The sequence below is a fragment of the Hippopotamus amphibius genome, chromosome 4, assembly GCF_030028045.1.
Source record: "Hippopotamus amphibius kiboko isolate mHipAmp2 chromosome 4, mHipAmp2.hap2, whole genome shotgun sequence".
NCBI classification, from domain to species: domain Eukaryota; kingdom Metazoa; phylum Chordata; class Mammalia; order Artiodactyla; family Hippopotamidae; genus Hippopotamus; species Hippopotamus amphibius.
Window position 1 is genome coordinate 19,844,067 of NC_080189.1, and position 26,094 is coordinate 19,870,160.

General features: G+C 38.9%; 1 protein-coding gene across 2 annotated transcripts in view; it reads right to left on the bottom strand.

Moving 5' to 3' along the window:
• EXOC4 (exocyst complex component 4) overlaps window positions 1–26,094 on the bottom strand; it is a 752,882-nt gene that overhangs the window by 143,484 nt on the left and 583,304 nt on the right. For both annotated transcript variants that reach the window (XR_009053126.1, XM_057730962.1), the window contains exons 12-13: window positions 23,878–24,014; window positions 5,886–6,041 (exon numbers count right to left, since the gene is read on the bottom strand). Coding sequence is in view for 1 of the 2 variants with exons in the window: in XM_057730962.1 (XP_057586945.1) it covers window positions 5,886–6,041; window positions 23,878–24,014 (293 nt within the window). In the remaining variant the exon portion in view is untranslated. The remainder of the gene's footprint in view (window positions 1–5,885; window positions 6,042–23,877; window positions 24,015–26,094) is intronic.

Genomic DNA, 26,094 nt, shown 5'->3' on the forward strand with positions numbered 1-26,094 from the left:
TGGAATATGAATGAAGAGTGTTCCCCTCTACTTACCTTTGCTTTCAGGACAGAGAATATGATAGATTAAGAGAAAAGAATCAATCACACATAAAATAAAATAGATCTAGAAAGCTACTTTTCTTCTCCTGAAGTAAACAGAATTTGTTTTCAAACCATGTCTGTCTCAGGCATAATGTACATGGACAAATATCTCAGGCATAATGTTCAGCAAAATAAACCAGATACTATGGTTAAATTTATATACAATTCAAGGACAGTCAAAACTAAATATAGTGATAAAAGTCAGAAGAGTGAGTACTTTGAGGTAACCTTCCAGGGTGCAAGACAAGTTCTGTATTTTGATCTCAGAGGTGGTTACATGAGTAAAATCACACACAACATTTCACTGAGTTATACACCTAAGATGACATCTTATTTCATGGATATAATAACTCACCAAACACTTTAAAAAATATGTATAATTTGTTTTGCCTTCAAATTTAAGATGGAAGGTAACAATTCAGTGAGCAAGAAGTGAATAAAGCCAAGAACTGAATTCTAGCTCTTCCAAATCAGAAGCATGAGGTGGTATACAGAGGTTCATCTCTGGGTAAGCACTCTTTTCTGAAACAGGGCTAGAAACTCTTTCCCTTAACTCTAAGCTATTAAAGATAACTAACAAAACTGCCTGAAAATCTCTTTGCAAGCATAAAAGACAATAAGGAGTTATACAGTTAAAGTAACCTGAAAAGTTAGGGAAAAAAATTATCCTCCAGAAGTTACTTCTAATACAACTATTCAGGTTTTAGGCGTATTAAATGAGTATACTTAAAGATCAATAGTGGGACTATGCTTACCCAGACCTCTTAGAAATTCAGCAGCAGGAAAATATGATGGTAACACGGCATGACCCTACCCTAAGGTCAGTTTGATTATTCCTACTTGGCGTTCCAAATAATCAATGTCTCAATCATTCTTTACCTCTCTTGATAGAAAAAAATCATGAGGCTACTCTCTGCTACCATTGCCATGACAACATGATCTAAATTAAGAGGAAGTGTAGAGAGCAAGGATAGGAAACAACATTTTAAGAGTGTATACCTTACTTCACATGCTGGGGGAAAAACATATTCATCACAATAAAAGTTTTAGAGAAAAACATCTCTGTGACTTTAGCAAATAGGAAACAAAATGTCCTATTAAAAAAATTAATTTGACTTATTAAAATTTAAAAAGTCTGTTTATTAAAAGACACCATTAAGAGAGTAAAAAGGCAATTTGTAAAGTGGGAGGAGATGACATTATCTATCTACCTACCTACCTACCTACCTACCTACCTACCTACCTACCACCTATCCATCACAAAGCAGTTACATCCAGATGTATAAAGAATTCCTGCAAATCGCTAGGGAAAAGACAGACAACCTAATTAAAAAATGGGCAGTAGATCTGATCAAATATGTTGTGAAAGTGGATATTCAAATGGCCAATAAAAACATAAAAGTACATTAAAATGTGTTCAACTTCATCAGTCATGAGAGAAATGCATATTAAACCACAATGAGATACCTCTACAAACCTACTAGAAGGCCAAAATTAAAAAGATGGAAAATATCAAGTATAGATGAGATACAGAGCAATTAGAACTTTCATACACTGCCGTGAGAGTGCAAACTTCTACTACCACTTTGGGAAACGACTGCGGGGTGTGCGCTACAACTCAACATGTGCATATGCTATGACCCAGCAATTTGACACCTAGAATACAAGCAAAAGAAATACATACATATGATTACCAAGAGACATACAGTAGAATACACAAAGCAGCACTATTTAAAACAGTTTCAAATTAGAAACTACCCAGGTACCCAACAGGTGTAAAATAAATGAATGCATATAAACACACATACACATTCAAATGATACCATATTAAAAAATACCTGTGGCGTATCTATATGATGGAATACAGTCTAGAGTGCAGAGTAATAAGGACCTATACACAAGAATATGGATGAATCTTGTCAACACAATGTGGAACAAATGAAGCCAGTCATAAAAGAAAATATAACTGCATGATTCCATTTTAAAAGAATTCAAAAATAGATTAAACTAATCTATGTATTTAAAGGTCAGATATGGGTAACTTTTGGAGGGGCAAACAGTCACCAGAAGGAAGCATGAGAAGGCTCACTATTGCTTTGTTCTGTTCTTTGTTGCTATTATTCTGTTTCTTGCTCTGGATACAGGTTATACAATGAAAAGTACAAAAATCTGCCGAGCTGTGCCTTTGAAATGAACACATGTAAACTACAGGCAACATAAGCAGAGAGATGGAAACTCTAAGAAAGAATCAAAAGGAAATGCTAGAAATCAAACATGCTGTAACAGAAATGAAGAATGCCTTTGCTTGGACTTATTTAATAGACTGGGCATAGCTAAGGAAAGAATCAGTGAGCCTGAAGAAATGTCAACAAAAATTTCCAAAACAGAAACCCAAAGAGAAAAAAGAATGAAAAGACAGAAGAGAACATCCAAGAACTGCAGAACAATTTTAAAATGTATGTGTAATGTATGTGTAATGGGCATACCAGAAGGAGAAGAAAGAGAAAAAGAAACAGAAATATTTGAAGCAATAATGACTGAGAATTTCCCAAAACCAATGACAGACATCAGATCACAGATCCAGGAAGCTCAGAGATCACCAAACATGAAACACACATACACACACACACCTATACCCAGGCATACAATATTCAAATGGCACAAAATCAAAAACAAAGAAAGGAATTTTGCAAGAAGCCAGAAGAAAAAATTACCTCACCTACAGAAAAACAAGGATAAAAATTACATTGGACTTTTATTCAAAAACCATGGAAGCAAGAATAGCAAAGTGAGATACTTACAGTGTTAGAAGACTCACCAATCTAGAATTTTGAACCCTGTGAAATTATTCTTCAAAAGTGAGGGAAAAATTAACACATTCTCCAACAAAAATGGAAGGAATTTGTTTTCAGTAGACCGGCCTTACAAGCAATGTTAAAAGAAGTTCTTTAGGGAGAAAGAAAATAATATAGGTCAGAAACTTGGATCTATGTTAAAAAAGGAAGAGCATTAAAGAAGGAATACTTGAAGGTAAATAAAACCTTTTATTTCTCTTATTCTTAATTGATCTGACAGGTAACAGTTTGTTCAAAATAATAACAGCAACATTATATACAGTGATTACAGCTTATGGGTCAATGGAATGAACGGCAGCAATGTTAAAGGGATGGGAGGAAAGAACTGGGACTGCTTTGTTATAAGGTACTTGCACTAGTTACAAATGTATGTTGTAAGTTCTGGGGTAACCGCTAAAAAAAAAGTAAAAAAAACAAACTGTATAATATATATACTAAGAGAGGAGAAAAAGTGGAACTATGCAAAACAATTAAAACCAGATGGCAGAAAAGCATGATCCATTTTTTAAAAAATCATTAAGTTTGACTTCATTAAAATTAAAAACTTCGGCTCCACAAAAGACTCTGTGAAGAGAATGAAAAGACAAGGCATAGCACGGGAGAAAATTTTCGCAAAACACCTATCAATTAAAGGATTGGTATCCAAAATACATGAAGGACGTTTAAAGCTCATCAATAAGAAAACACACAACCCAATTTAAAAATTGTAAAAGATCTGAACAGTTATCTCACTGAAAAATAAATATAGTTATTAAATAAGCATATGAAAATATGCTTAACATTATATGTCGTTAGGGAACTACAAACTAAAACAATGAGATCACTACACACCTATCAGAATGTACTATATCCAAAACACTGACCATACCACCTGCTAGCAAGGATGTGGAACTCTCATTCATTGTTGATGGGAATGCAAAATGGTACAGCCACTTTGGAACACAGTTTGGCAATTTTTACAAAACTAAACATAATTTTGACATACATCAATGTGATCTAGCAATCACATTCCTTGGTACTTACCCAAGTGAGCTGAAAATTCACAGCCACACACACACACACACACACACACACACACACACACACACACACAAACCTGCACACAAATTTTATAGCAGCTTTATTCATAATTGCCAAAACTTGGAAGCAACCAAGAAATCCTACAATAGGTGAATGGATAAAGAAGTTATGGTAGGTCCATACAATGGAATATTATTCAGGATTAAAAAAAAAAAAAAGAGCCACCAAGCCACAAAAAGACATGGAAGAACCTTAAGCTCATACAGCTAAGCAAAGAAGTGAATCTGAAAAGGGTATGTACTATATGACGCCAACTATATGACATTCAGGAGAAGGCAAAACTACAGAGAGAGTAAAGAAAATGATGGTTGCCAGGGGCTGGAGGAGAGGAAACCTGGGATGAATAGGAGGCACACAGAGGATTTTAGGGCAGTGAAACTATTATTCTGAATGATACGGAAATGGTTACAGTCACTGTAACCAAAGAATGGATACGCTAATTACACATTTCTCAAAACTCACAGAATGTACAACACAAAGAGTGAATGGTAATGTAAACTACAGACTTTAGTTAATAACAATGTATCAATATTAGCTTACCAATTTTAACAAACACCACATTATTGCAAGATATTAAAAATAGAGGAAATCGGGGCCGAGGGTGGGTGAGGGAACTCAGTATTTTTCACTCAATATTTTCTATAAACCTAGAACTGCTCCCTCATGCAAATAAAGTCTGATAATTAAAAAAATAAATTATCCGGGTATAATATAGTTTTCTTATATCAATGCAACTAGCTGACAAGTTTTTCTGAGATAATGTAAATGAGGAAGAAAACATAAACAGGAAGACTTTAGGTTAAATTAGAGGTGAACCTTTGAGTCTCATGATTTTGAGAAAGTTTTAAACGGCACTATGGCAATTTTTCATAATACAATGTTGGTAAAAAATACGGCACCATAGTGTACGAATACGGTTAACTTTGTGCACAGTAAAGACCTATGTACCCACAGTTGCAAACCATGTGTCTGACAGAGATAAGCCCACAGCTCTGTGATGAATTAAAAGTCAAATATTGGTCAGCACTTCTTTTATTCTTTTTCTGGTCTTTGATTCCTTAAAGTGCTTTTACTTTATTTCATTTTCTTATTATTTATTCATTCAGTTGGATAGCAAAAGACAATAAGAATAAACCTAATTTTAACATGCTAAAATATTACCTCCACTTTTTTCTGCTACTTTACACAGCTCTAAAATGAGAGGTGAAAATATTTCACTGTGGCAAGCCAGCCAGGTGAAAACGAGTACCTTCATCAAATTAGGCTACATTTTCATGGCTAAGTAAATAATTTAAATTGTACAAAGGTAAATGTTGAGTGATAAAGTTGAAAGAGAGACCTCATTTAAAATAAGTAGAAAACAATTGGATACACTACACATGAATGAATGTGGGAAGCGCATTCGTATTACCAGAAAGTTCAACTAACAGTTCTATGAACTAAATAAAGAGCATGCTAAGACCAATTGTAACACACTTATAAGCAGGAATTTTACATTATTAATTGTCAGGTTTCCAAGGTATGGCACATAACAAGGGCAATACAGCGTTGCTGAATAAATAAAGGAATTAATGAATAAAGTATGTTTCCCTAAGAAGGCAGAATGTCCTACAAATTAAAAGATATTTTATCTTGATTTAGCAATGCTCCCAATTTGATTCACATCAATCCCTTCCTTCTAAAGTTCTGAGTACAAGCCATACTTGTACAGGAAATGAGGTGTAGTAGGATAGAAACAGACTTTACTAAGTTCAGTTCATTGCTGCTTGATATTTAGAATTGGCCCAAATGTCACATAGGAAAGAATTAGCTAAACAGATATTTTTCTTTCCCATGTTTAGTACAACTTAGAAAATAGACCCTTTACCTTATGAAATCTTCCTCCTCTTCTCTCTTTGGCCTCAGCTGTTTGGGTTGAGCCATATTCATCCAGTTTGGTAGAGATTTCAAGAGTCTGCTGATATCGTCATCTTTTGCCCAAGATGCACTGATGACAAGTTTTTCTTCTGACTGGACAATGCTCCTAAACACAGCCAAGAAAAAAGACACACTTCAGGACACTGCCTGGCTTCCAGTTAGCATTTTCCATCTACCTTTGCTATGGGGAAAGATACCACACCTACCTCTCTTATCAACATAATCCATTATCTAGCTGGAAGCATGACATCCATGAATAGGCCACTTTTGTGGGAAACATCATTCCTAGATTCCATTCTTAGTTACTTCATTGTTGAGTAATTGTGAAACTAATAATATTAATTAGTTCCCCTTATCGCAGTTAATCTCAGAATAAATGAGTGTATGCTAGGTTTTGGGGGGTGGGGGTAGGTAGGGATTCTTTCAAGATGTTGAACAAATAACAAGTGGATTAGCCATATAAGAGAGTGCAATTAAATAACAACATAAATGATACCTGAAAGGCGACAGAAGTGTTACAAAAGGTTGTTTTCTGACCTCTTGGTTTAAACCACCAATTAGCTCTACTTGAAAGTGTTTTTTGAACCACAGACACCCCTCTATTCAAAGCAAATCTACCATCATAGAGAAACCTTCTGCCCCTGATGTCAGGCAGAGAAAGGCTTTGATTATTGCTCTCTCCAGTGGGCTTTGACGAATGACCTAGAGTGACAGGCTTCAAGTCCTTTAATAGGGCCCATGGGTGAGCTATTCACACTGCTCTTACCAAAATGTACCTGTAAATTCACTGTAAACGTTCAATTTCAACTTAATTAAAACGCTTCCCTTTCTGTTCAACATTTCTGTCACTATAACTAATTTTGATGGTCTAAAAATCCTCCTCAGCAGTTCTACGCGACAGAATGACATTTATTTATGAAGGGATTGCTAATTAGCTGGCTAGCCCTCTGAAGTTGACCAAGACTATAGGAGGTTTCTCCCTTCATCACAGGCAGGAATTTGTGTTGGTATAAGAGTTATACTGAAGAACATCATGCACTTCTAAATATACAATACATACACGGTATATATGCTTGGATGTATGACAAAACCTTCTTTACCCAACAGACAATTAATGTTTGTAGACAGAAGCTGTCGACTACAGAACCTTCTTCCTTGGGATCTCTCAAGTTACTCTGGTATCTTCCATTCTTGTTTCTTCCTTATTAATTTCTTGTATCATTTCTGCAATATTTATGGATTAATCCCACAATATAATTGTTACACGTTGACACGTGGGGTGCTGGATTCAGTCTTACAGAATGGTACCATCTCAAATTTATGCTATTGCAGGCCAGAAGAATCCTCAACATTCTTTGGCATTCTTTTCACCTGTCTCTGATCAACCTCCTCTCTTATTTCCTCTATGGCTATTTTTAAACCTCTGCCCTTTCTTCACCTCCTCAGTGCTTATCCCCCACATTCTTCCCATCTGCCAAAGAAAGGAGGCGACCTACCCATATACCTTCAAACATCTCACCTTCTATTCCCCACAGAAATACTTTCAAATCTTTTTCAGTCTCATTCACTTCCAGCAATCCCTCTACCTAGGCTCTGGGGGATCCTTCCCCCCATCCAATGATTCCTCACTTTTTTCCTGCATATCTAGGGTCTCTCTCAATATATTCCTCAATCCCCTATGTTATTTTTTTAAATGAACGAATGACTGAATCTCCTCCTTGATCTAGCATTTCTCTCTAGTAAAGCTCCTCTCCCTCCACATACACTGTTATCAAATGAGTGTGACTTCCACTCACCAATTTTATCACCTCTCATTCACTTTTTCAATTCTTGAAGTCTCCCTCTAGGATCTACTCTATGATTCAACCCATCTATTCCTTCTTGCAAATTTTCCAACAATTATACTTTTCACTTCCAGATTTTCTATTTAGCTCTTTTACAAATCCACCAGCTTCTCCCCTCCAAAACGTCCTGTGCTTGTATTATCGGTTCTAGTCCTTCATCTCTTTGAATATTTTAAAAGCAGTAATTTTAAAGTTCTTTTTATGTGGCTCTGTATTTTTTTGGTAGTTCTTTGGATGTCAAACATCCTATCAGTTGCATTTTCCTTCTTTTCTCATTTATGGTGAGTTTTCTCACGTGGTCTGCTCTGCTGGTCTGCAAGCTCTACCTCAGTGGGACATGTCCTCTGCAGGAATCCCACATTTGCTCTGCATTTTGGAGATGTCACTATTAGCTGGGCTGCATTTGCCTCTCCTGGATCCTATAGATTTCACCAGCTCCAAATAAATTTTTAAGATTTTTTATCCCTTCCTTGTCTTGGCTTAAAACTTTCTCTCCCTACATGGGTGGTAAAAATTGAGGTCTTACCTTGCACACGTCACAAGTGTAGGATTTTGATTTCTTTTAGGGGTCACTTTTTCTACTCCAAGTAGGGTGACTCATTCCCAAGCACAGAGCTTTCCTGCTTCCATTTATAGGTGGAAAAACCCCATGCACAACTTCTGCACAGATAAATTCCAGGCCATACAGGTGTTACTATGCTAGGCACCTGCTGGGTCTTCACCTCTGCTTTGGTCTGAAGGTTTGTGTCCCCCCAGAATTCACATGCTGGAATTCTACCACCTATTTGACAGTCTTAGGAGCTAGGGCCTTTAGGAAGTGATTAGGTCATGAGGGTGCAGCCCCCATGAATGGGATTAGTGGCTTATAAAAGAGATCCCACAGAGTTCCCTAGCCCCTTCTGCTGGGTGATAATACAATGAGCAGTCTGCAATCTGACTCTTCCAGCACTATGATCTTGTACTCCAGCCTTCAGAACTATGAGAAATAAAGTTCTGTTGTTTATAAGCCACCCAGTCTGTGGTATTTTATTATAGCAGCCCAAACAAAGACAACCTCTAGATGTGGTCCTGATACCTTTGTGGAACTCCCAACTTCAATGTTTGCTTATTGCTATGGCTTTGATTCCTCCTTCATTTGAGACATGTGGAAAATTCTCTTTCTTTTGAATTTGGCTACATATTTTAAATATATTTCTAAATTTACATATTTTTATCTAGACTTTCCATGTATTAGGAGTAGAAGAAGGGTTTCCTAAACTATCCACTTCACACTTCTAACTGAAGTCAAAATTAAATCACTTGCAGTCAGGGTTCTAGAACCACCGTTCCCCTGAAACTGGTCTACCAATCCATGGGCATGTTTTACTTTACACTCTGATTATTCAGAAGCATCTGATACTTTTGACTATTCCTTTCTTAAAATATTACTCCTTTGGCATCCACATCCTCATCTTCTACCAAGCTCTCTCTTAGCCCAACTGAGGGCTCTTTTGCTCTGTCCATACTTTACATGTTGGTTTTCCACAGCATTCGGCATGTCTCACTCGGGCAATCTCATCTTCTTGCCAGACCTGACCCACCTATATTCCGATGACTCCCAAATTAGCATCTTCAGGGCTGCCCTCTCCTGTAAGTCTCGGAGCCGCATACACAAAGGCTAGCTGGAGAACAGTACTTGAAAGTCCCACCAGCTACTGAAATTAAACTGAGTCAGAGGAGCTCATTTATTATCCACCTTTCCCTCTCCCACTCAATACCTAGTATTCCCTATTTTGGTCAATAGCCCAACCCTCCATCCTGTTATTTAAGTCTGGAACTCCGAGTCATCCTCACTACCCACAGACGCCGTAATCTCCCAATTCCATCCCCTTAGTATCTTGTAAATCTGTTCTTTTCTGTCCAGGTTCACTGCCCTTAACCTATATTTAGACCCTCATCACTTCTCACTTGGACTTGGCATTAACCTTGTAACTGGGTGTCTTGCCTGGAGCTTCAAGACCATCAGTCCAACTCACCACATTAGTCACAAGAGTCGTTTTTCTAAAATTGTACAAATGCAATCCTGTTTTATCCTTCTTAGAATTCTTCACTGATTCCTAACTCTAAGAACAAGTCCAAACCTAGCAAGGCATGAACATCTACCTTTTCAATTTCATCTTGTGCTACTGCTTTCCTCTTTTGTCTCTGTTCACTACTTCCAGTCAAATCCCTGCCTGTGCTGGCGGAACACCCTACCCACAATGAGTATTCTAACATTTTTGGAATGGGATAGACTGTTTCCCGCTTGTATGTATTATCTCTGCCAAGAGACCCTTTTTCCATCTTCCTCGTTTGCCTCTACTGATCAACATTACCTCAGCTCTTCCCTTGGGACAGCTGAGTCCTTTCTTTTGTGCCTTATCATCTTTTGCCTGAAGTTCTCAATCTTGACTGCACCTGGGGAGCTTGAAGAAAACAACTACTAGATGCCCAGGCCACATCTAAGACCTCATAAATCAGAATCTCTGGGGGTGGGACCTAGGCATCAGAATTTGAAAGTTTCCCAGGTGATCCCAATGCACACTCAAAGGTGAGAACCACTGCCTTACACATACCCCTGCTCTCACTGGTCCTACCACACTTCTTCACAAGCTGGCATCCCTTACTGGCTAATGAGTTCTCTGAGGACAGAGTTGATTTCTCATTAGTTGCGCTCCTAGAGCCTAGCACAACACCTGGTATTTGGAAAGTGTATAAGAACTGAACTGCACATAAAAATAAGCCCTCTTCAGTTTTAGAAGCCTGGGTAACTGATTAAGCTAAAACCATTTTAGTGGTTTTTCTTTACTACCTCTCTGCACTGAACGACTTAGGTGAGCCACCAAGCCATCTGGCATTGTGACCAAATTGCAGATTACTTGGCCATGCTCTCACCGTTCTCTGAACTCAATACAAATCAGAATAATGAATACAGGTGTGTCCCCCTCTGGGGAAAAACGTCCAACATAAAAAAGTCCTGACTCACAAGACAAACGAACCAAGGAGTGATTATTGACAAGCCATCCCCTTCCCCTCCACTTATTCATAGGTGGCCTATTCCTGGAAAGTCTCCTCAAAGCCTCACTTTCTCTGGGAGGACCTTACTGACTATGTTGGCCTACAGGAATCTTCCCCTTTGGAAAGCAAAGGAACAAAACCTCCCCTTTTATACTCATAGTTTATAACTTCATGATTTGGACTTTGTCTCCTACACAATGGGCTGGACAAACTATGGTCTGTCAAATCTGCTTCACCAGCTGATTTTGTATGTGTTGTAAGCTATGAATAGCGTTGACATTTAAAAAATTTTTTTAAATCAAAAGAAGACTATTTTGTGACATATGGAAATTACAGAAAAGTTAAATTTCACTGTCCATATCTGTAAACAGCTGTGGCTGAGTGGTTCAATTCCTCTCATACCCACTACAAGTCAAATTCTGCTCCACAGAGTTAGAAGCCCAAACCCAACTCAGTTTTCCAGCATCTAAGTCTTTAAGCTCATCCATGCTGGCGCCCATCTGCCCCAGGGTTCAGGAAACAGTTTGGGTTTGTAGATGTGAGATGGTACTGTACATTTTTGAGATCTAGAATTTTTCATTTTAGCACTGGTTGGAATGAAAAAAATAGCTTAGTGGGATACTATGTTAAAGATACTCACATTATTTAGTTATTATTTTTTTAAGACTGGTTTAATTTAATAACACGGTATTACATTACTGCCTTCAATAGTATTCATAGATCCTGTCTTATTAAAAAACAGTAATCCAAATTAACTAGCGTACTGCCTACTTATATACTGCCCTTGAGAATAAATTATTAATTGATATTGTAATGATCAACCCAAAAGCAATTCCAAATATTCTAATTTGAAATATTAGCGTTGATTAGCAACATAGGATTACCCTAAAGGGAATTTTTCATTCAAATGGCAAAGTTCCCATCCTGACCAAATGCATTCGTTAGTTTATAATTTTGTGATAAATGGGATTATGTAGGTTACAGAATTTCAGGATATATCCAAGTAGCCTCAAAAAAGGAGAACTAAATCTACAAGAGGTGTAGGGTTAATCACTACTACCAGGACCATAATCTACTAATTAATTCACAGCTCAGTGGGCCACAGACAGAGCCATCTGTGTAACTATTTGTACCTGTTCCCAGGAGGAAGAGGAAAACAGGTATACCTCTTAGAACAGGTGATAAGGCTGCCATGGGAAGAGTCCACCTCCTAGACACAGCTGAGTGAATTTCATTCAGGAAACATCTGCTGGTGTCGACTGGCTCTGATGTGCACTGCTTCCTCTCTGGAACAGTTGGTAAATACGAGTGTGCCTGGTCCCTGGACACAGCTGGGGTGCTGGGTCTTTCATTAGGTAAACAACCAGGGGCAGGTGGGGCTAATTAGATTCAACTGTTTGGTGGCAGCCTGGGCACGATGTTTACTTTCACAGACTGAGTCCTTCAGACACTTCAAAAACAGGGAGCCAAGCTAGAAAATCCAACCCCAGACAAGGCTGGTCCAAATTAAGCTACTGTAGTTGATTTTTAACTGTGAGCGACTGGACCTGTAGCACAGGCCACACTGCAGCGCAACATCCAGCAACACAGTGATCATGACGGAGAGGGATGCAGAAATCAGAGCTGGCACTATGCTGCTGATGAAAACAAAACAAATACAAAAGCAAAACTAAAAACATCTCTTAAGAGAAGATGGAGCAGAATAAATAGGAAAAGCATGGAAAAACATCAGGTTGTCTTTCACACCTCACTCAATGCTGGTCAGAGAGCTTTACGACGGTATGTACCTCTACCTCGGAATCACAACTTAAACATCTGGTAACTCCGGAGATGGGTGGCGGGAAACAGAAACAATTCAGGAGGACCTAGGGAAAAGGACTTGGAATTCCAGAGCTTACAGAAGGTAATCTTTGGGGATAATTTAATAACAACCTTTAAATAGGTAAGCTCTCATATGAAGGGTCATAACTTTGATATTTTAAAAATCAAGACAAAAATAATTATATTGTAACATAGTGGATCAAGAATATAAAATCTGTCCCAACTGTCAACGTTCAAGGTTTTTTTTAATGATAAGCAAATATAAATATAAATATCCTTAAGGTCTTTATAAAAAGATCTCAGACCAGGTAACTCCCAGCTTCAACCCTAAATAAACATCTTCCCAGTGCATTTAGACTAAAACCCAAATCCCCTGGCCTTGAGATTCCTCATCAGTGGTCTTTAATCCTGGCTATACATTAAAATCCTTGGGAAGCGTTTTTAAAAATATATCAGTTTCACATTCTGAAGCACGGGTATTCGTTAAGCTCTCAAGTGATTCCAGCGTGTAGCCAGAAAGAATCCAAATGATCTGACCCCTGCACCTGTCGAACTTCACTCAATAATCCATCCCTTGGCTCCCTCTGTTCTGGTTACATTAACCTCAATTCAGTTAAACTTTAAGCCTGTTGCCATCTTCATAGCTGTTCCGTCCTCTGCCTGGAATGCTCTTCCCCACTTCTCCAAGGTGGCTCCTCCTCATCCTCCAGGATTTAGCTCAGACATCATGCCTTCAGCGAGGTCTTTCCTGATGCTGCCCCTCACTTTGAATCTTTTTTTTTTTTTTTGGTTGTTAATCACATCACCATCATTTCTGAGAAATTTATTTTGTTTGATACTTGATTGTTTTCTATGTCCCTCCATTAACGAGTGTAAAATCCATTAAGGCAGGACCTTGCCTCTTTATTCACTTCTAGACTCTTAGCTGCAGAGTAATGATGGACTCCAGAAATGCTTAGTAAATAATTATTGAATGGATAAAGTAACAGACTGAATGAATGATTGATATTACTGAAGCACAAAACATTGAGGATGTAACAGATGGCATAAAAATATTTTTTTGCCATCTTCTTAGGAAATATCAACAATATTATCAATGAATTAATTTAAAAGTAAATAATAGTAAGAACACTACCAACAGCAGCAACAATAAATAATACTGGCTGAGACTTATTTAGTATTTACCACGAACTAGGCATTCTTCTAAGCACTTTACATACACTAACTCGTCCAATCCTGATAACAACCCTCTGTGACAGGCACTGTTATTATTCCCATATGACAGATGACACACCAAGGTACCAAGATTAAGGAACTTGCCCATATCTAGTGGCTGATGAGAGTAGAGCCTGAGTTGAGCCTGTAGTGACTGTTCTGGAGTCTGTGCTCCAATTACAATGTCTCTCTGAACTATTTGAACCATTGTTTGAGCTTACCATTTCCTCTTTAACTCCACTGCCTCTTGTTTGGGCTTTAGAGCCAGACTTAGCTTCTCACACACGTACAACCATCTGCATTCTCTGTGACCTTAACTACAGTATGAACCTTTCTGAACCTCTGTTTTCTCATGTGTAAGGTTGGGAGAATTTAATCTTCAGACGTGTTGTGACTGACAAGATGAGTTGATGACTCTAAAGTCCCCTGCACAGTGACCATGTACTTTCCTGAGTGTGTATTTCCATCCTAGTCCAGGCCCTGATTACTTTGCTTCAAACTGACTGCAACTGACCCCTTGCTGATCATGGTAGACTGAGTCAGGTGGGGGAAATGAAGACTGGCTGTGGCTAGGGAATTCGTGGGACACCTGGTTGGGTGGGCAGCATCTGTATCTGGCAGTAAGGCAACTGATGGACACTAGAAAAGTAAAGCTATTCACTTGATCGATAAACATGAGGGAAAGGCCTGTATGCAGATATCATGCTAAATGTTGGGACAATTATGTAGAAAAAGACATAGTATCTTCCTGCTAGAGCCCCAGAGTTCAGATTAGTAACATATGAGGATCACTTTGGGGACATTTTTGAACTACTCTTGCCCAGGCCCAGGGCTCTGTGGGCCTAGTGTGGGAAATCCAGGTTGTATGGTTTAAAATCTCACCAAATAACTCTGATGCGAGTCCACAGCTAAAGAACAACAGTGTCTGAGAGAGAAAGACATGTAAACCAACAACTGATCAAGCAAGACAAAATAATTTTAAATTGCAATACAGTGGGATAAATATCAAAATAGTTACGCATAATAAGTTACAGGAGCACATAATAAAAGCTCTCATTTGTTGAGTGTGCTCTATGAATCAGATACTGTACATATTTTGATAAATGTTCTTTTGGATCTCTTCACTATTTAATGAGAATGAATGTATCAGTGGTAGGTGAGCCAAGAGAGTGGGGAACATAACATAGTTTCAAGAGGCAAACCAGAAGCCAGGCTGGCATGGAGCTCGCAGAGGGTTTCCTTGGCATATGCTCTTGGCCCTCCTGAGGTTCAAAGTTAGTTAGCTGGCAATTCAGCACGGCCAGCTCAACTAGACTCTCATTCCTTCAGGACCGTGGTCTCTGTCTACACAGGAAACCCGAAGGGCTTCACAAGCCATCACAGCCCACGGTGTCTAGTCTCTGCTCTTTGGCACAATAGGGCTGCTGAGACCTCCTTAACACACCACTTTGATCACGGATGAGGTAGGTCATTCACCTCTCCAAGACCTATGATGGTGCTCCTGTACTAAATATGGGAAGTTTAAAAAAAAACAAAACTCTTTTCTGCTCATTCTCACCCAACTACAATGCCCACCCCAGTCGTTTTCATTTCTTAACCCCTCCCCTATGCGTCATGTCCATCCATGCTACCCTACTGCTTGCTCATCCTCTTTGGTCTGCCAAGAATTCCCTCCTTCACTCAATAAACATCTTGAGGGCCAACGAGGTGTCCAGCCCTCTGCCAGACTTGGTTTCTACCAGTGCTGAACACAAACATCTCCACGCAGCTCCTCCTTCATGCCCTGGCATGAGTTCTATGGAGAAGTGGTGAAAGGTGAGCCCAGGGGATGGTTACACCTTCTAATAAAAACATTCTTGTGTCTTATATCAGTTGAGCCTCTAAGATAAGAAGATGCTTTATTTGTATTTTCTACCAGGCCCAACACAATGCAGGAAGGCCACCCAAAATTTTTTTTGATTAATGAACTGATTCTAAATTGGAACAGACAGAAACATTAAAAAAACTGTGGTTTTCCATCTTCAAATGAATATTCTGGAACACATAAGCTGCTGCTTGTACCTCAGGACAAAGAGGACAGCAAAGGGAGAGCAGCACTCAGCTTGGAAGTAGCAGACCAACAGACCAACTGCCTGATCGCGAAGGCAGAGCCGAGTTCTCCTTTAAGCCCCAAGGGGTGTGACTAATTAAGAAAAAAAGACTTCTAGGCCTCATCTCCCTTTTAGGAAACCTCTCTTTACCCAAAGCATGTAATATGACATCATTATATAGAACAGGCTTTCTCTCCAGAGTGAGGAGCTCAGGGAAAGGTGAGATGTTTTTGACTTTTCCCCAGATCTTCAAACTCCCAGTGGACACTCACATTCTCATGGTAAACTTGGAAAACACGCCCGCTCTCAGCAGAGGGCATTGTGAGCTTATAGACTGGATCCTTCCTGTAAAAGATATCTGCTGAGAAGGAATCAGATTGCAATGTTTCCCTGCGCCCTTCCTCCTTCCCCAATGTTATATCATTTTGGATCATTTGAATTGTATATGGCTTTCTATTTAAGTCAGTCATTTGCTGGCAGCAAAACTAGAACATTTCCTGTTTTTCCTCTCACTGTAATCAGGATTTGGCTGTCCAAATTAGGACTGCCCTAATTACTCCTTAGCAGGTGCCAATCTGGGGGAGGGCAACAAATGAGAAGAGAGGAAGTAAGGACACTTTGCATCTTCAGACTCATACAATGAGGAAACACTTTCTTCTGGGCCCGGAAAACCTGATTAAGTAAGAGGTAACAGGCACCATGGGGTTATATGTTGTGTGTGTGCGTGTGCTGTTGTATAACAACTACATAAATGATTTTCTATTTAATTCCCTTCAAAGCTTCACAGAATTACTTTTCCCAACGCTGAGATAATTTCAACTGAGGCCTGTAATTCGGTAGCTGTGGTAGACTACTATAGATATATTACCCTGTACAAGGACTGATGTGATAGCGGGCACCAGTAAGTGGACATCCCATTCCACAGAATTTGGCCAGGAAGGATACCAAAGTGGTAGAGTCTCTTGGGGGAAGGAATCACGATACTCGATGACCACAATATATCAAGAACCAAAAGCAATGGGTATTTCCCAAGAAAAACTAGTGTAATAGAGATAGGTGCATTGTTTGGACAACATGGTGGAATATAAATGATGGAGAAATAACTTAATACCTGCAAGAAGGACAGAGCATGGCGAACAGAACCATGCATGTTCCCGCCTAAAGCCAGTCACTCCACTTGCTGCCTTGCGTCCCACCCCCAAACACAGCTTCAGCAATCTGACCTTTCTCTCCTACATCAATAATTTCCCCTTTCTCGTAAATAATTTTCTTCAAATATAAACATGCACTTATTTCTATAATACATAAAACAATAAAGAACCCTTCATGTGGACTCAATTCCTCAGCTACTGCACCATTTCTCTGTTCCCTTTTGCAGCAAAACTCACTGTAAAAGTTCTGCATATATTTACAAGTTCCCTTCTCCCAAACTCTTTTTTAAGCCCATATCAATCCAGGTCTCCCACCTACTAGTCCAGAGAAACAACTCTTGTGACTATCACCAACGACCTCCACGTTGTTCAACTTATCCCTCAATCAATGCTCCGTTCTAACGCTGACTGAATAGCAGCACTGGGATCAGGGATCCTTCCAGCCCTTTACTTGGTTTCCAGGACCCCACATTCTCTTCATCTTCCTCCTGCTTCACTGATAGTTGCTTCTCAGTCTCCTTTGCTGGTTTCTCCTCATCTTGCAAACTTCTTAAAGTCCACAGTCCTCTCTGTCATATTTATACTCAGTCCTGTAGAGATTTCACGTAGTCCATGGTTTTAAATATTTATATATACTATTTATATACACTATTTACATGCTGATAGGTGCCAAATATGTATCTCCAAGGCAGACCTGTCTCCTTTTGATGCATATATCCAACTACCTATCCCATAGCTCCATCTGGATGTCTCACAGACACTCCAAATTTAAATCCTCATCTATTGCCCCCAAACCTGCAGTGTTCTCCACATCAACTGCTGGCAACTCCAACTTTTCACCATTTAGATAAAAAATCCTGAGTCATTTTTGATACCTTTCTTTCTCTCACACGTTGTACCCAACCTGGCACGGAATTCTGTTGCCTGGCCCTTCCAAATACAGTTGATCCTTGAGCAACGCAGGGGTTTGGGGTGCAGATGCCCCCGCAGAGTAGGAAATCCACGTACAGCTATCACTGCCCCCAAAGCAAAGGACTGATAAGTGAGACACCCAAGGGCAGGAAGCTGAAACAGTTTGGACAGAATCAGGACCCAAACACTAGTTCTTTTGATTCCATATGATGTGATCGCTAACCAAACACAAACTTTTCCCCACATACAGTTAATTTAAAGATACACAAAATGAAAATGCAGGTACTGTATTTATTGAAAAAAATCTGGGTATTAGTGGACCCATGAAGTTCAAAGCTGGGTTGTTCAAGGGTCAACCATATATTCAGAATTCAACCAATTCTCACCACCTGTGCTGCTACCAACCAGCATGAGTGTCATTTCTCACCTGGATTACCACAACAGGCCTTCATCAGTCTCCCTGCTTCCATCCTTGTCCCCCCCACAGCCTGTCTCAGTCCTTATATTTAAAATAAAAGTTAGATTATGCTGCTAGTAGGCATAATTCCTGCAATGGCTCCTATTTCCATCAGAGTAGAACTCAAATCCCTATAGTGGCCTACAAGGCCCTACATGGTCTGGTCTTCTGCTCCCTTTCCGACATCCTTCTAACAACCTCCTTCTCCTTGCTCACTTTACCCCAAACACACTGGCCTCCCTGCTGGTCCTGAAAAGTGTCATGCAGAGTCCTGCCTTAGGGCCTTTGCCCTCTGCCAGGGCACTCTTTCCAGATATCTTCTCTAACCCCCAAAACTCCTCCCAGTCTTTTCTCAAACCTCAACCTGTCAGAGCCTACTGGGACACCCTACTGAAAACTGCAACCTCCTTCTCCTACACTCTAGAGTCTATTCACCCTACTCCATTTTTCCCTGCAGTACTTACACTATCTTCTCAAATTCTTTGTGGGTTTATGTATTATATTTATTGTCTATCTCCTCTAGCATCTCCGACAGAGTGTAAACCCCATGAAAGCAGCATTTTGCCTATTTGGTTCATTGCTGTATCTACAAACTCTGGTAAAAGCACTTAAAAAAATTTGTTGAATGAAATTCTAGAAATCAAGTAAATGAACTGTTTTTAGGATGGACTAATTAACTGTCTCAAAAGTAACTGAGATTAAATAATATTGTGACAGGTTTAATAAATTTAGGCAAGAACCTTGGGGCGCAGAAATAATTCAAAGCATAGAATCACAGAACCACCGCTGATAATCTTAGAGGTATCCTGGCAGACGGAAAAATGCCCGAGAGCAAATGCCCTGATGTTCATAAAAGAAGGTAAATTACAGAAATTGGGTGAATTTGGCAACTGTAGGCAAAATTCTAGAACAGATTATTGATGATGGTTTGTGAACAGTTAGGAAGTGGTACTCACTAGGAGCCAGGAAGACCTCACAATGAACAAGTCACATGACTGTTCCTTTCCTAACTGGGTAACTCATTGACTTGAATTAAGAAATGGTAAATTTTGCTCAAGGTCAAGAGACCTTTGTTTCCAAAGGTAATTCGTAAGCTGTCCAAGATGAGAGTTCTTAACAAAGAGCAGAGCAGAGCAGGGAGCAGCAGATCCTAAAAGTGAAGGGATGACAGGATTCCAGAACAAGTAACTAGGTATTGTCTATGGCTGGCTTGTACATGCCCATCTTGGGGAGACATAAGGAAGGGATAGCGGCATTAAAAGGATCAGAACTGGGAGCACACCAGTAAGAAATCTAAGTTTCTCAGAGGGCAGATGATGAAATAGAGGGTGTATTGTCACAGATAGTAATACAGGTAATCTCAGTCATCATCGCCATTGTCATCACCAAAATAGCAGCTAATCATGGCGGGGAAGGGGGGGTGTTTACTATTCTGCTAAAACAGTTCTAAATGGTTGACATTTTCAAAACAATCCTACTTGGGAAGAATTATTATTATCTCTCTCTGCAGATGAGAAAACTAAGGCACAGAGATGCTGAGTAACTGTTCAAGGTCATATAACTAATAGGTGAAAAAGCTGGTATTCAAATTTAGGCCCCAGAGACTGCTCTTGAGCTACCGTTTGGGTTTATTGTTAGAAAAATATATGAACCCCTGCAGTACTGAGTAATCTATGGGTGTCGATCTCAAGGGAAGTCTCGAGAGGTAGTATGTCCCCCAAAGTTCTCAACTTACCTGTTGAACATTTTTTTAAATGACATACATAAAGAAACTAGAAGATTGCTTATAAAATCAAGAATGACTTGGAATTTGGAGGAATAGCTATGATTTTTTTGATGACAGAATGAAGATTCAAAAATATCTCAATAGACTGAAATGATGGGCTAAAAATAACATTTAATGGCTACATGTGAGATCTTGAATTTAAGTTAAATAAAACCCTACAAATACAGCTTAGAAAAGATAAGGCTAACTTCAGCGAGTATTTCTTCTTATATTTCCTTACTCCCTACAGCCAACCGGTGGCCATGTCCTACAAATCTACCCCCTTAATGTCTCTTGGTCTGCCCCTTCCCCTCCATTTCCCCTGCCTCTCCTCTAATTCAGGGACTCTCTGCCTCTCTCCCCTCCACCTCTACACTCCTGCCTTTCCAATCCATCTTATACAAAGCTCAGAAAAATCTCCTTAAAGCTCAGGTCTTCCCTGACACTCCCTGTTTACTCACCTTCAGCTGGCTCCCACTACCTAACTTTAAAAGATCAAGTTCCTTGAGCCTGGCGTTCAAGAGCCTCCATTTTGGCTTAGCCATCACTTCCGACACCCAAACACTCACGACTTGTTCATCCTTTTCCTGCTCCTCCCTACCTCCTTGACACTGCTCTGGTTTCTGCACTCCTTCAGCTTAAATTCTGTCTAAATCCTCCTCCTTCTTCACAAGCCCTAGCTTGTAACCTTCACCAAACCTCTCTTGCCCCATTTAAGTAACTTCTTCCTTCTAGAGTATGTCATCATTACCTATCTTACCATATTTTCTATCATAAATTAACGCTATGAATATACATGTCTGATTTCTTTGTCCCCTATTTTCCTTTCTATCCTCTACCAAGAATGTAAGCTCGGTAAAGGTATAATCTGTAAAACTGATGGAATTCTTTATTCCTACACACTCACACGTAATGAAAGGATGTGTGTCCGGCATTGGGCAGTGATTTTGCTGAAGTACAACAGCACACCTGGAACACTGGGCTCAGAGTGGAGTACTCCTTTTTTAAGATAGACGCTACCAGGCTAATGGCAACAGAGAAAGAAGAGTGGGATGGTCTGCAGATCCAGGACGTATCAGAAACCAAGGATGTTCAGTCTAGGGGCAAAAAACCAAAACTCCTCAATGGACTGTGACAGCCACCTTCACATACGTGAAGGGTTGTCATGTGTAAAGATGAGAATGATTTGGAATCACTGCAGAAATAAGAACTATGTCCAATCTGAATATCGTTTCAAAATAAGAAACTGTTCGGTAGTGACCACTTTGCTTTGTGGATTTAGGAAGCTTCCTATCACTTGACTTGCTGCGAGGCAGGATCACAAGTGAGGAAAAGGTCTCCTAGAGTAAATATGGTGCCAAGCTACACAAACTTTTAAAACCTTTTCTTTCAAAATAACAACAACAATATATAAATGACCATCAGTGGGACTTAGATGCTATTGTCAATTTTGCCATATCTTGGGCAGGTTATGTAACATCTCCATTATAATTAATACTCATTATAATTTGTTAGAAATTATGGGTTGCCTTTAATGAAATATAACAAAAAGAAGACACAGCTTGCTTTAAAAAAAAAAAACAAAACAGCGTAAAATTCAATGCAACTTAAAGTAAAAGTAAATTTTTTAAATATGTTATTTCACTGTCATTTGGTAGATGTGACACTGGTACAACCATTTTGGAGTTTGGTTTTGTAAAGCTGAAAATATAACTCTGTGGACCAGAAATTCTCCTCTTAGACAACTAACCCACGGACAATAGCTTTTTAAAATTTTCATTTGTGTATCTCTTAAAGGAATATTGAAAAACTATATTCTCTTCCCCACATTTTAAAATTGAAAGTTAGGGTTTTTTTTTTTTTTAGCATGAGTTTAATGGTTACAAAATATATTAATTTTGGCACATTTAAATATTGACACTTTAAATCACTACTTTAAGTATAACCAATAGAATCTCAATGCCATAGGGATTTGAAATCTACCATAATATATCTAAAATGTACAAAAATAAGCTCTTTTTTAATGGTCAGATATTTTTCATTTTTCTCTTTGAATTGTTATATTTCTACATCATTCCCTCACCAAATTTTATCCTAATGGAATATATCTTTATGCTTGAAAGTATTTTACTACTTCTCTATTTGTAGTTTTCTGCAAAAAAATTTGTACAAATTAAAATGTAAAACATTCAAATTTTCTTCACCAAAAGACTAAATGCTAACATAATTAAGTGCCATTAGAATTATTATTTAGTACACAATCGCGCCCAGCATACTTGTTGATTATATGCATGATTTTAGCCCAAATGTATCATCATTCTTGATGAATAATTATTCAACAAAAAAAGTAAAATATTACTGGAAGTGCCTGTCTCAGTGAGATGGCTGGATTTCTTTTCTTTATTTGGTTCATGTAACTGTGGATAAATATTCCTTATTGCTGCAGGGAAGGAGGTTAAGCATTAATCTGTGTTATATTCCTTGGCCAGATTCCTCTTCCCTAAACACTGCTTCCTGGTTTACTTATAAGGGCTCCTTATCATCTACTATTCAACATCTAAATTTCCAAGTCTTATTTTTTAAGACCCTTTGTTATATGGTCTTACTTTTCCTATTCAACATTATGTCTTACTGCTTCTCCTAGGAACTCTGTTCCATTCAAACCTCTTCCTCCTCAGCTCTCCCTCTGAATATCAGGCAACTACACTTGTGCTTCCTCTTCAACCCTGCAATGCCCCTGTTTATTCTTTCCACCTCCCTAAATTTCACCCATCTTTCTAAGGTCCAGCACCTAATTCACCTTCTGTGAGATCTTTCCTGACTCCAATCAGCCTGTCGCTCTCTTTCATGTTTTATTCCTTCTGCTCTTATAATTTGTATTGTACAAGTAGTGCCTCATGATGTACTATACTGTACCCATCTATCTTTAATTATATATCACACAAAACTTAGTATTTTATTATACATTCTTTTCTTCCTTAATTGTTTCAGGTCTTGTCAACCAGACCATAATTTGTTCCTATTATTAGCTTTTTACAAGAAGTGCTATGATCTTTTCCACAAGCTCAAAGAGATTTTTGAACTTAGAGAAAAGAAATCAGAGGGAAAACTAAAGGTTTTCAAGTTTATAACAATGATTTTTCATTTCCACTGATGCTAAAAACAGGGTAACCATCCTTTCATGACAGTAGGAAGGCTACAGATCAAACATCAGGAGGAATACGTTTGTACAAACTAAAAAGAAATCATATTATAGAGTATTAAGGGTTACTAAGAGTTCGAAATTGCTTTACTTTGAAGATCTTTTAGAATCACAAGAGGGGCTAATCAAGATCTGGAATTTCCTCGAGGAAGACACATCTTATGATTCTAGACTGGCATAAAAATCAAGGCTGACACTTCATCTAAGCCACCCAAAGGCAGTCCTAACTGGCTTTGTCCCTTTGATCCTTCCATTCCCTCTGGTGGTATGACTATACATGTATCTAGGAGACTATTTCTTTGGTAGACGTTCTCATCAGGCCTTTTGACAAACTCAAGGATGGTCCTTTTCTATAACGATGGAAAGTCAGGCGATGAAGGCGGTATCACTGACCACCCCAACAATTAAGTTCTAAATTGACTTTGCTCCGCTCGCAACAGTAGCTCTACCTGTAGGCTGCAGTGCAGGTGTCCTTGTACTCCTGGAGCTTCACGCACACCATGTTGAGGAACTGATCCGAGTAGGCGCTCAAATCATGCATCAGGTTCATGAGGTCTTGTACTGTCTTCTCCACAATGATTGTGCTCTGGAAAAGAACACAAAGAGAGAGGACACAGACACTCATGAGTGTTTGGACTCAAGTAATATGTAGAACAAGGAAGGGCAATTAAAAGGATGTGATCACTTAAGACACTTGAGCTTTCCTAGAAGGATGTGACATTTAAAAATACTCATTAAAAACAACAACGAAATAAGTGTCTTACATAGTTCTGATCTTCCGAAGACCTGAGAAAGTGTTTTTTATGGAAGGACACAGAACAGGGAATTTCAAAGTGATTTCACGGAAATCTTGGCATCCACAAGTTATCTCTGTGGCTTTTAAGAAAGAAAATGCATATTCAGTTGGAGCCTGATTTACCACCCCCAGGGTTCTACTCTGAGATTAGGGACCCATGACAGGCAGCATAAAGAAAAAGCCTTCCAGGATTTGTTTTTAAAAGTTTCAAAACCATCAATCTATTAAGAATAACAACTGACATTTGTATTGTGCCTTACAGCTTGTAGAATGTTTTCACATATACAGCACATGTTACCTCACTTGCAACTCACATAATAATCATGATACCAGTGAACACTTATTGGATTCTCACAAGTGCAAAGTACGGAGATGGGCACTCTACATGCTTTATCTCATTTAATCCTCTTGACACACCTCCCTATTGGCTGAATCCCTTAATCATCATCCCCAGTGTAAAGTGGAGGAAACTGGCTTAGAAAAAGAAAAACAAAGCAAGGGCTCCAGGCTTTGCTCTTTTAACTACACCATTCTGCCCCAGAAACACTTTCTCATGAGATCATAGTATTTCCTGTTGTTTTTGTCACTGTAGAAGCAGTGTCCAAATAGGCTCAGACATGTCTTAAAACTGAATTAAAGGAATATCCAAGGGAAAAAATAAGCCCATCTTAGAGACCGAAAGTGCTGTGCAGCAACTCAGTGTTGTATCTGAAAAGAGGCATATTCAATAAATTCTACATCTTTGATTAAGAAAAGACAGGGTTGTTTAAACCATTATTTCATGTCTATTGTGAATGAAGCACAATTACACTGCAGTAAATATTAATCACATGCTTAGCAGCTTGGAATCCTTTGGTCAATAACTGGTTTGATGAATATGTATGTATTTATATAGAATTCCATAAGCAATGTAGACTTAGCCGTAAAAGTAAACATTAAGAAAGTTTTTTCCAGTCTGACAGTAACCTTTGAAATAATCAAAGGCATTTTATTATGCTTAAATACAGACTATGGGGTACAGGGTTTTGGTTAGCTTTTTTTCCTATAAAATAAAATGAATGGATAAAAGTGTCCAGCTTTTCTCAACACAATGGAGGATCAGTTTGAGTTATGAGTTTACATGTGTGTGCTTATTCAGGACTATTTAATTCTAGAGGTTTCTTCTTTCCCTCTCCTCTCCCCGCACCCCAAGTAAAATAATCAGAAGGTGAAAAGGAAGGAGCAGTTATACTGTGTAAGTCAAACTTCATAGGAAACCAAATTATAGTCTCTGTAGAATCCCCCACAAGTTCAACTTCCTTTTCTGTATTGATTTTAAGATTAAAGCACTGCAGCTTCACCCTGATCCATAATCCTGTTCCTCTGTGTTTGTGTGTGAGTGACAGGAATTGATTCTGCTTAGCTACATGTCCCCACGCTGCTAAGAAGAATCAAAAATCCTCATCCTGATTAAGAACACAGGATATCCTACAACACGTGGACAGCAATTAATAAAGGAGAGTGGAGTCCAGCCATCCTCATGAAAGCCATTAAAATCTGAAACACTGCAGGGAAGATGAGCACATGAGATTGCTCAGCTTATTGAGAGCAGGGGTCTGGTTCTATTCCCAACTACACTATTGACAATCCACTCGGGGGCAGTTTGGGTAGCCCCTTCCCTTTTGATGGCCACATCTCGCCTTCTGACAACCGGGGTACTTTCATGGCTCCTCTACTCTACCGGCCCTCATCACTCAGTCAGTGCCTTGGTGCTTGCAGACTTGGGGAATACTGTATAATTGTTCCAGGTCATCTCAGGTGTGTTTGTTCTTTCTGATTAGATTATCAACTTCTCAAAAGTGAGATGGGTGTTGTTCTTTTCTAAAACCTT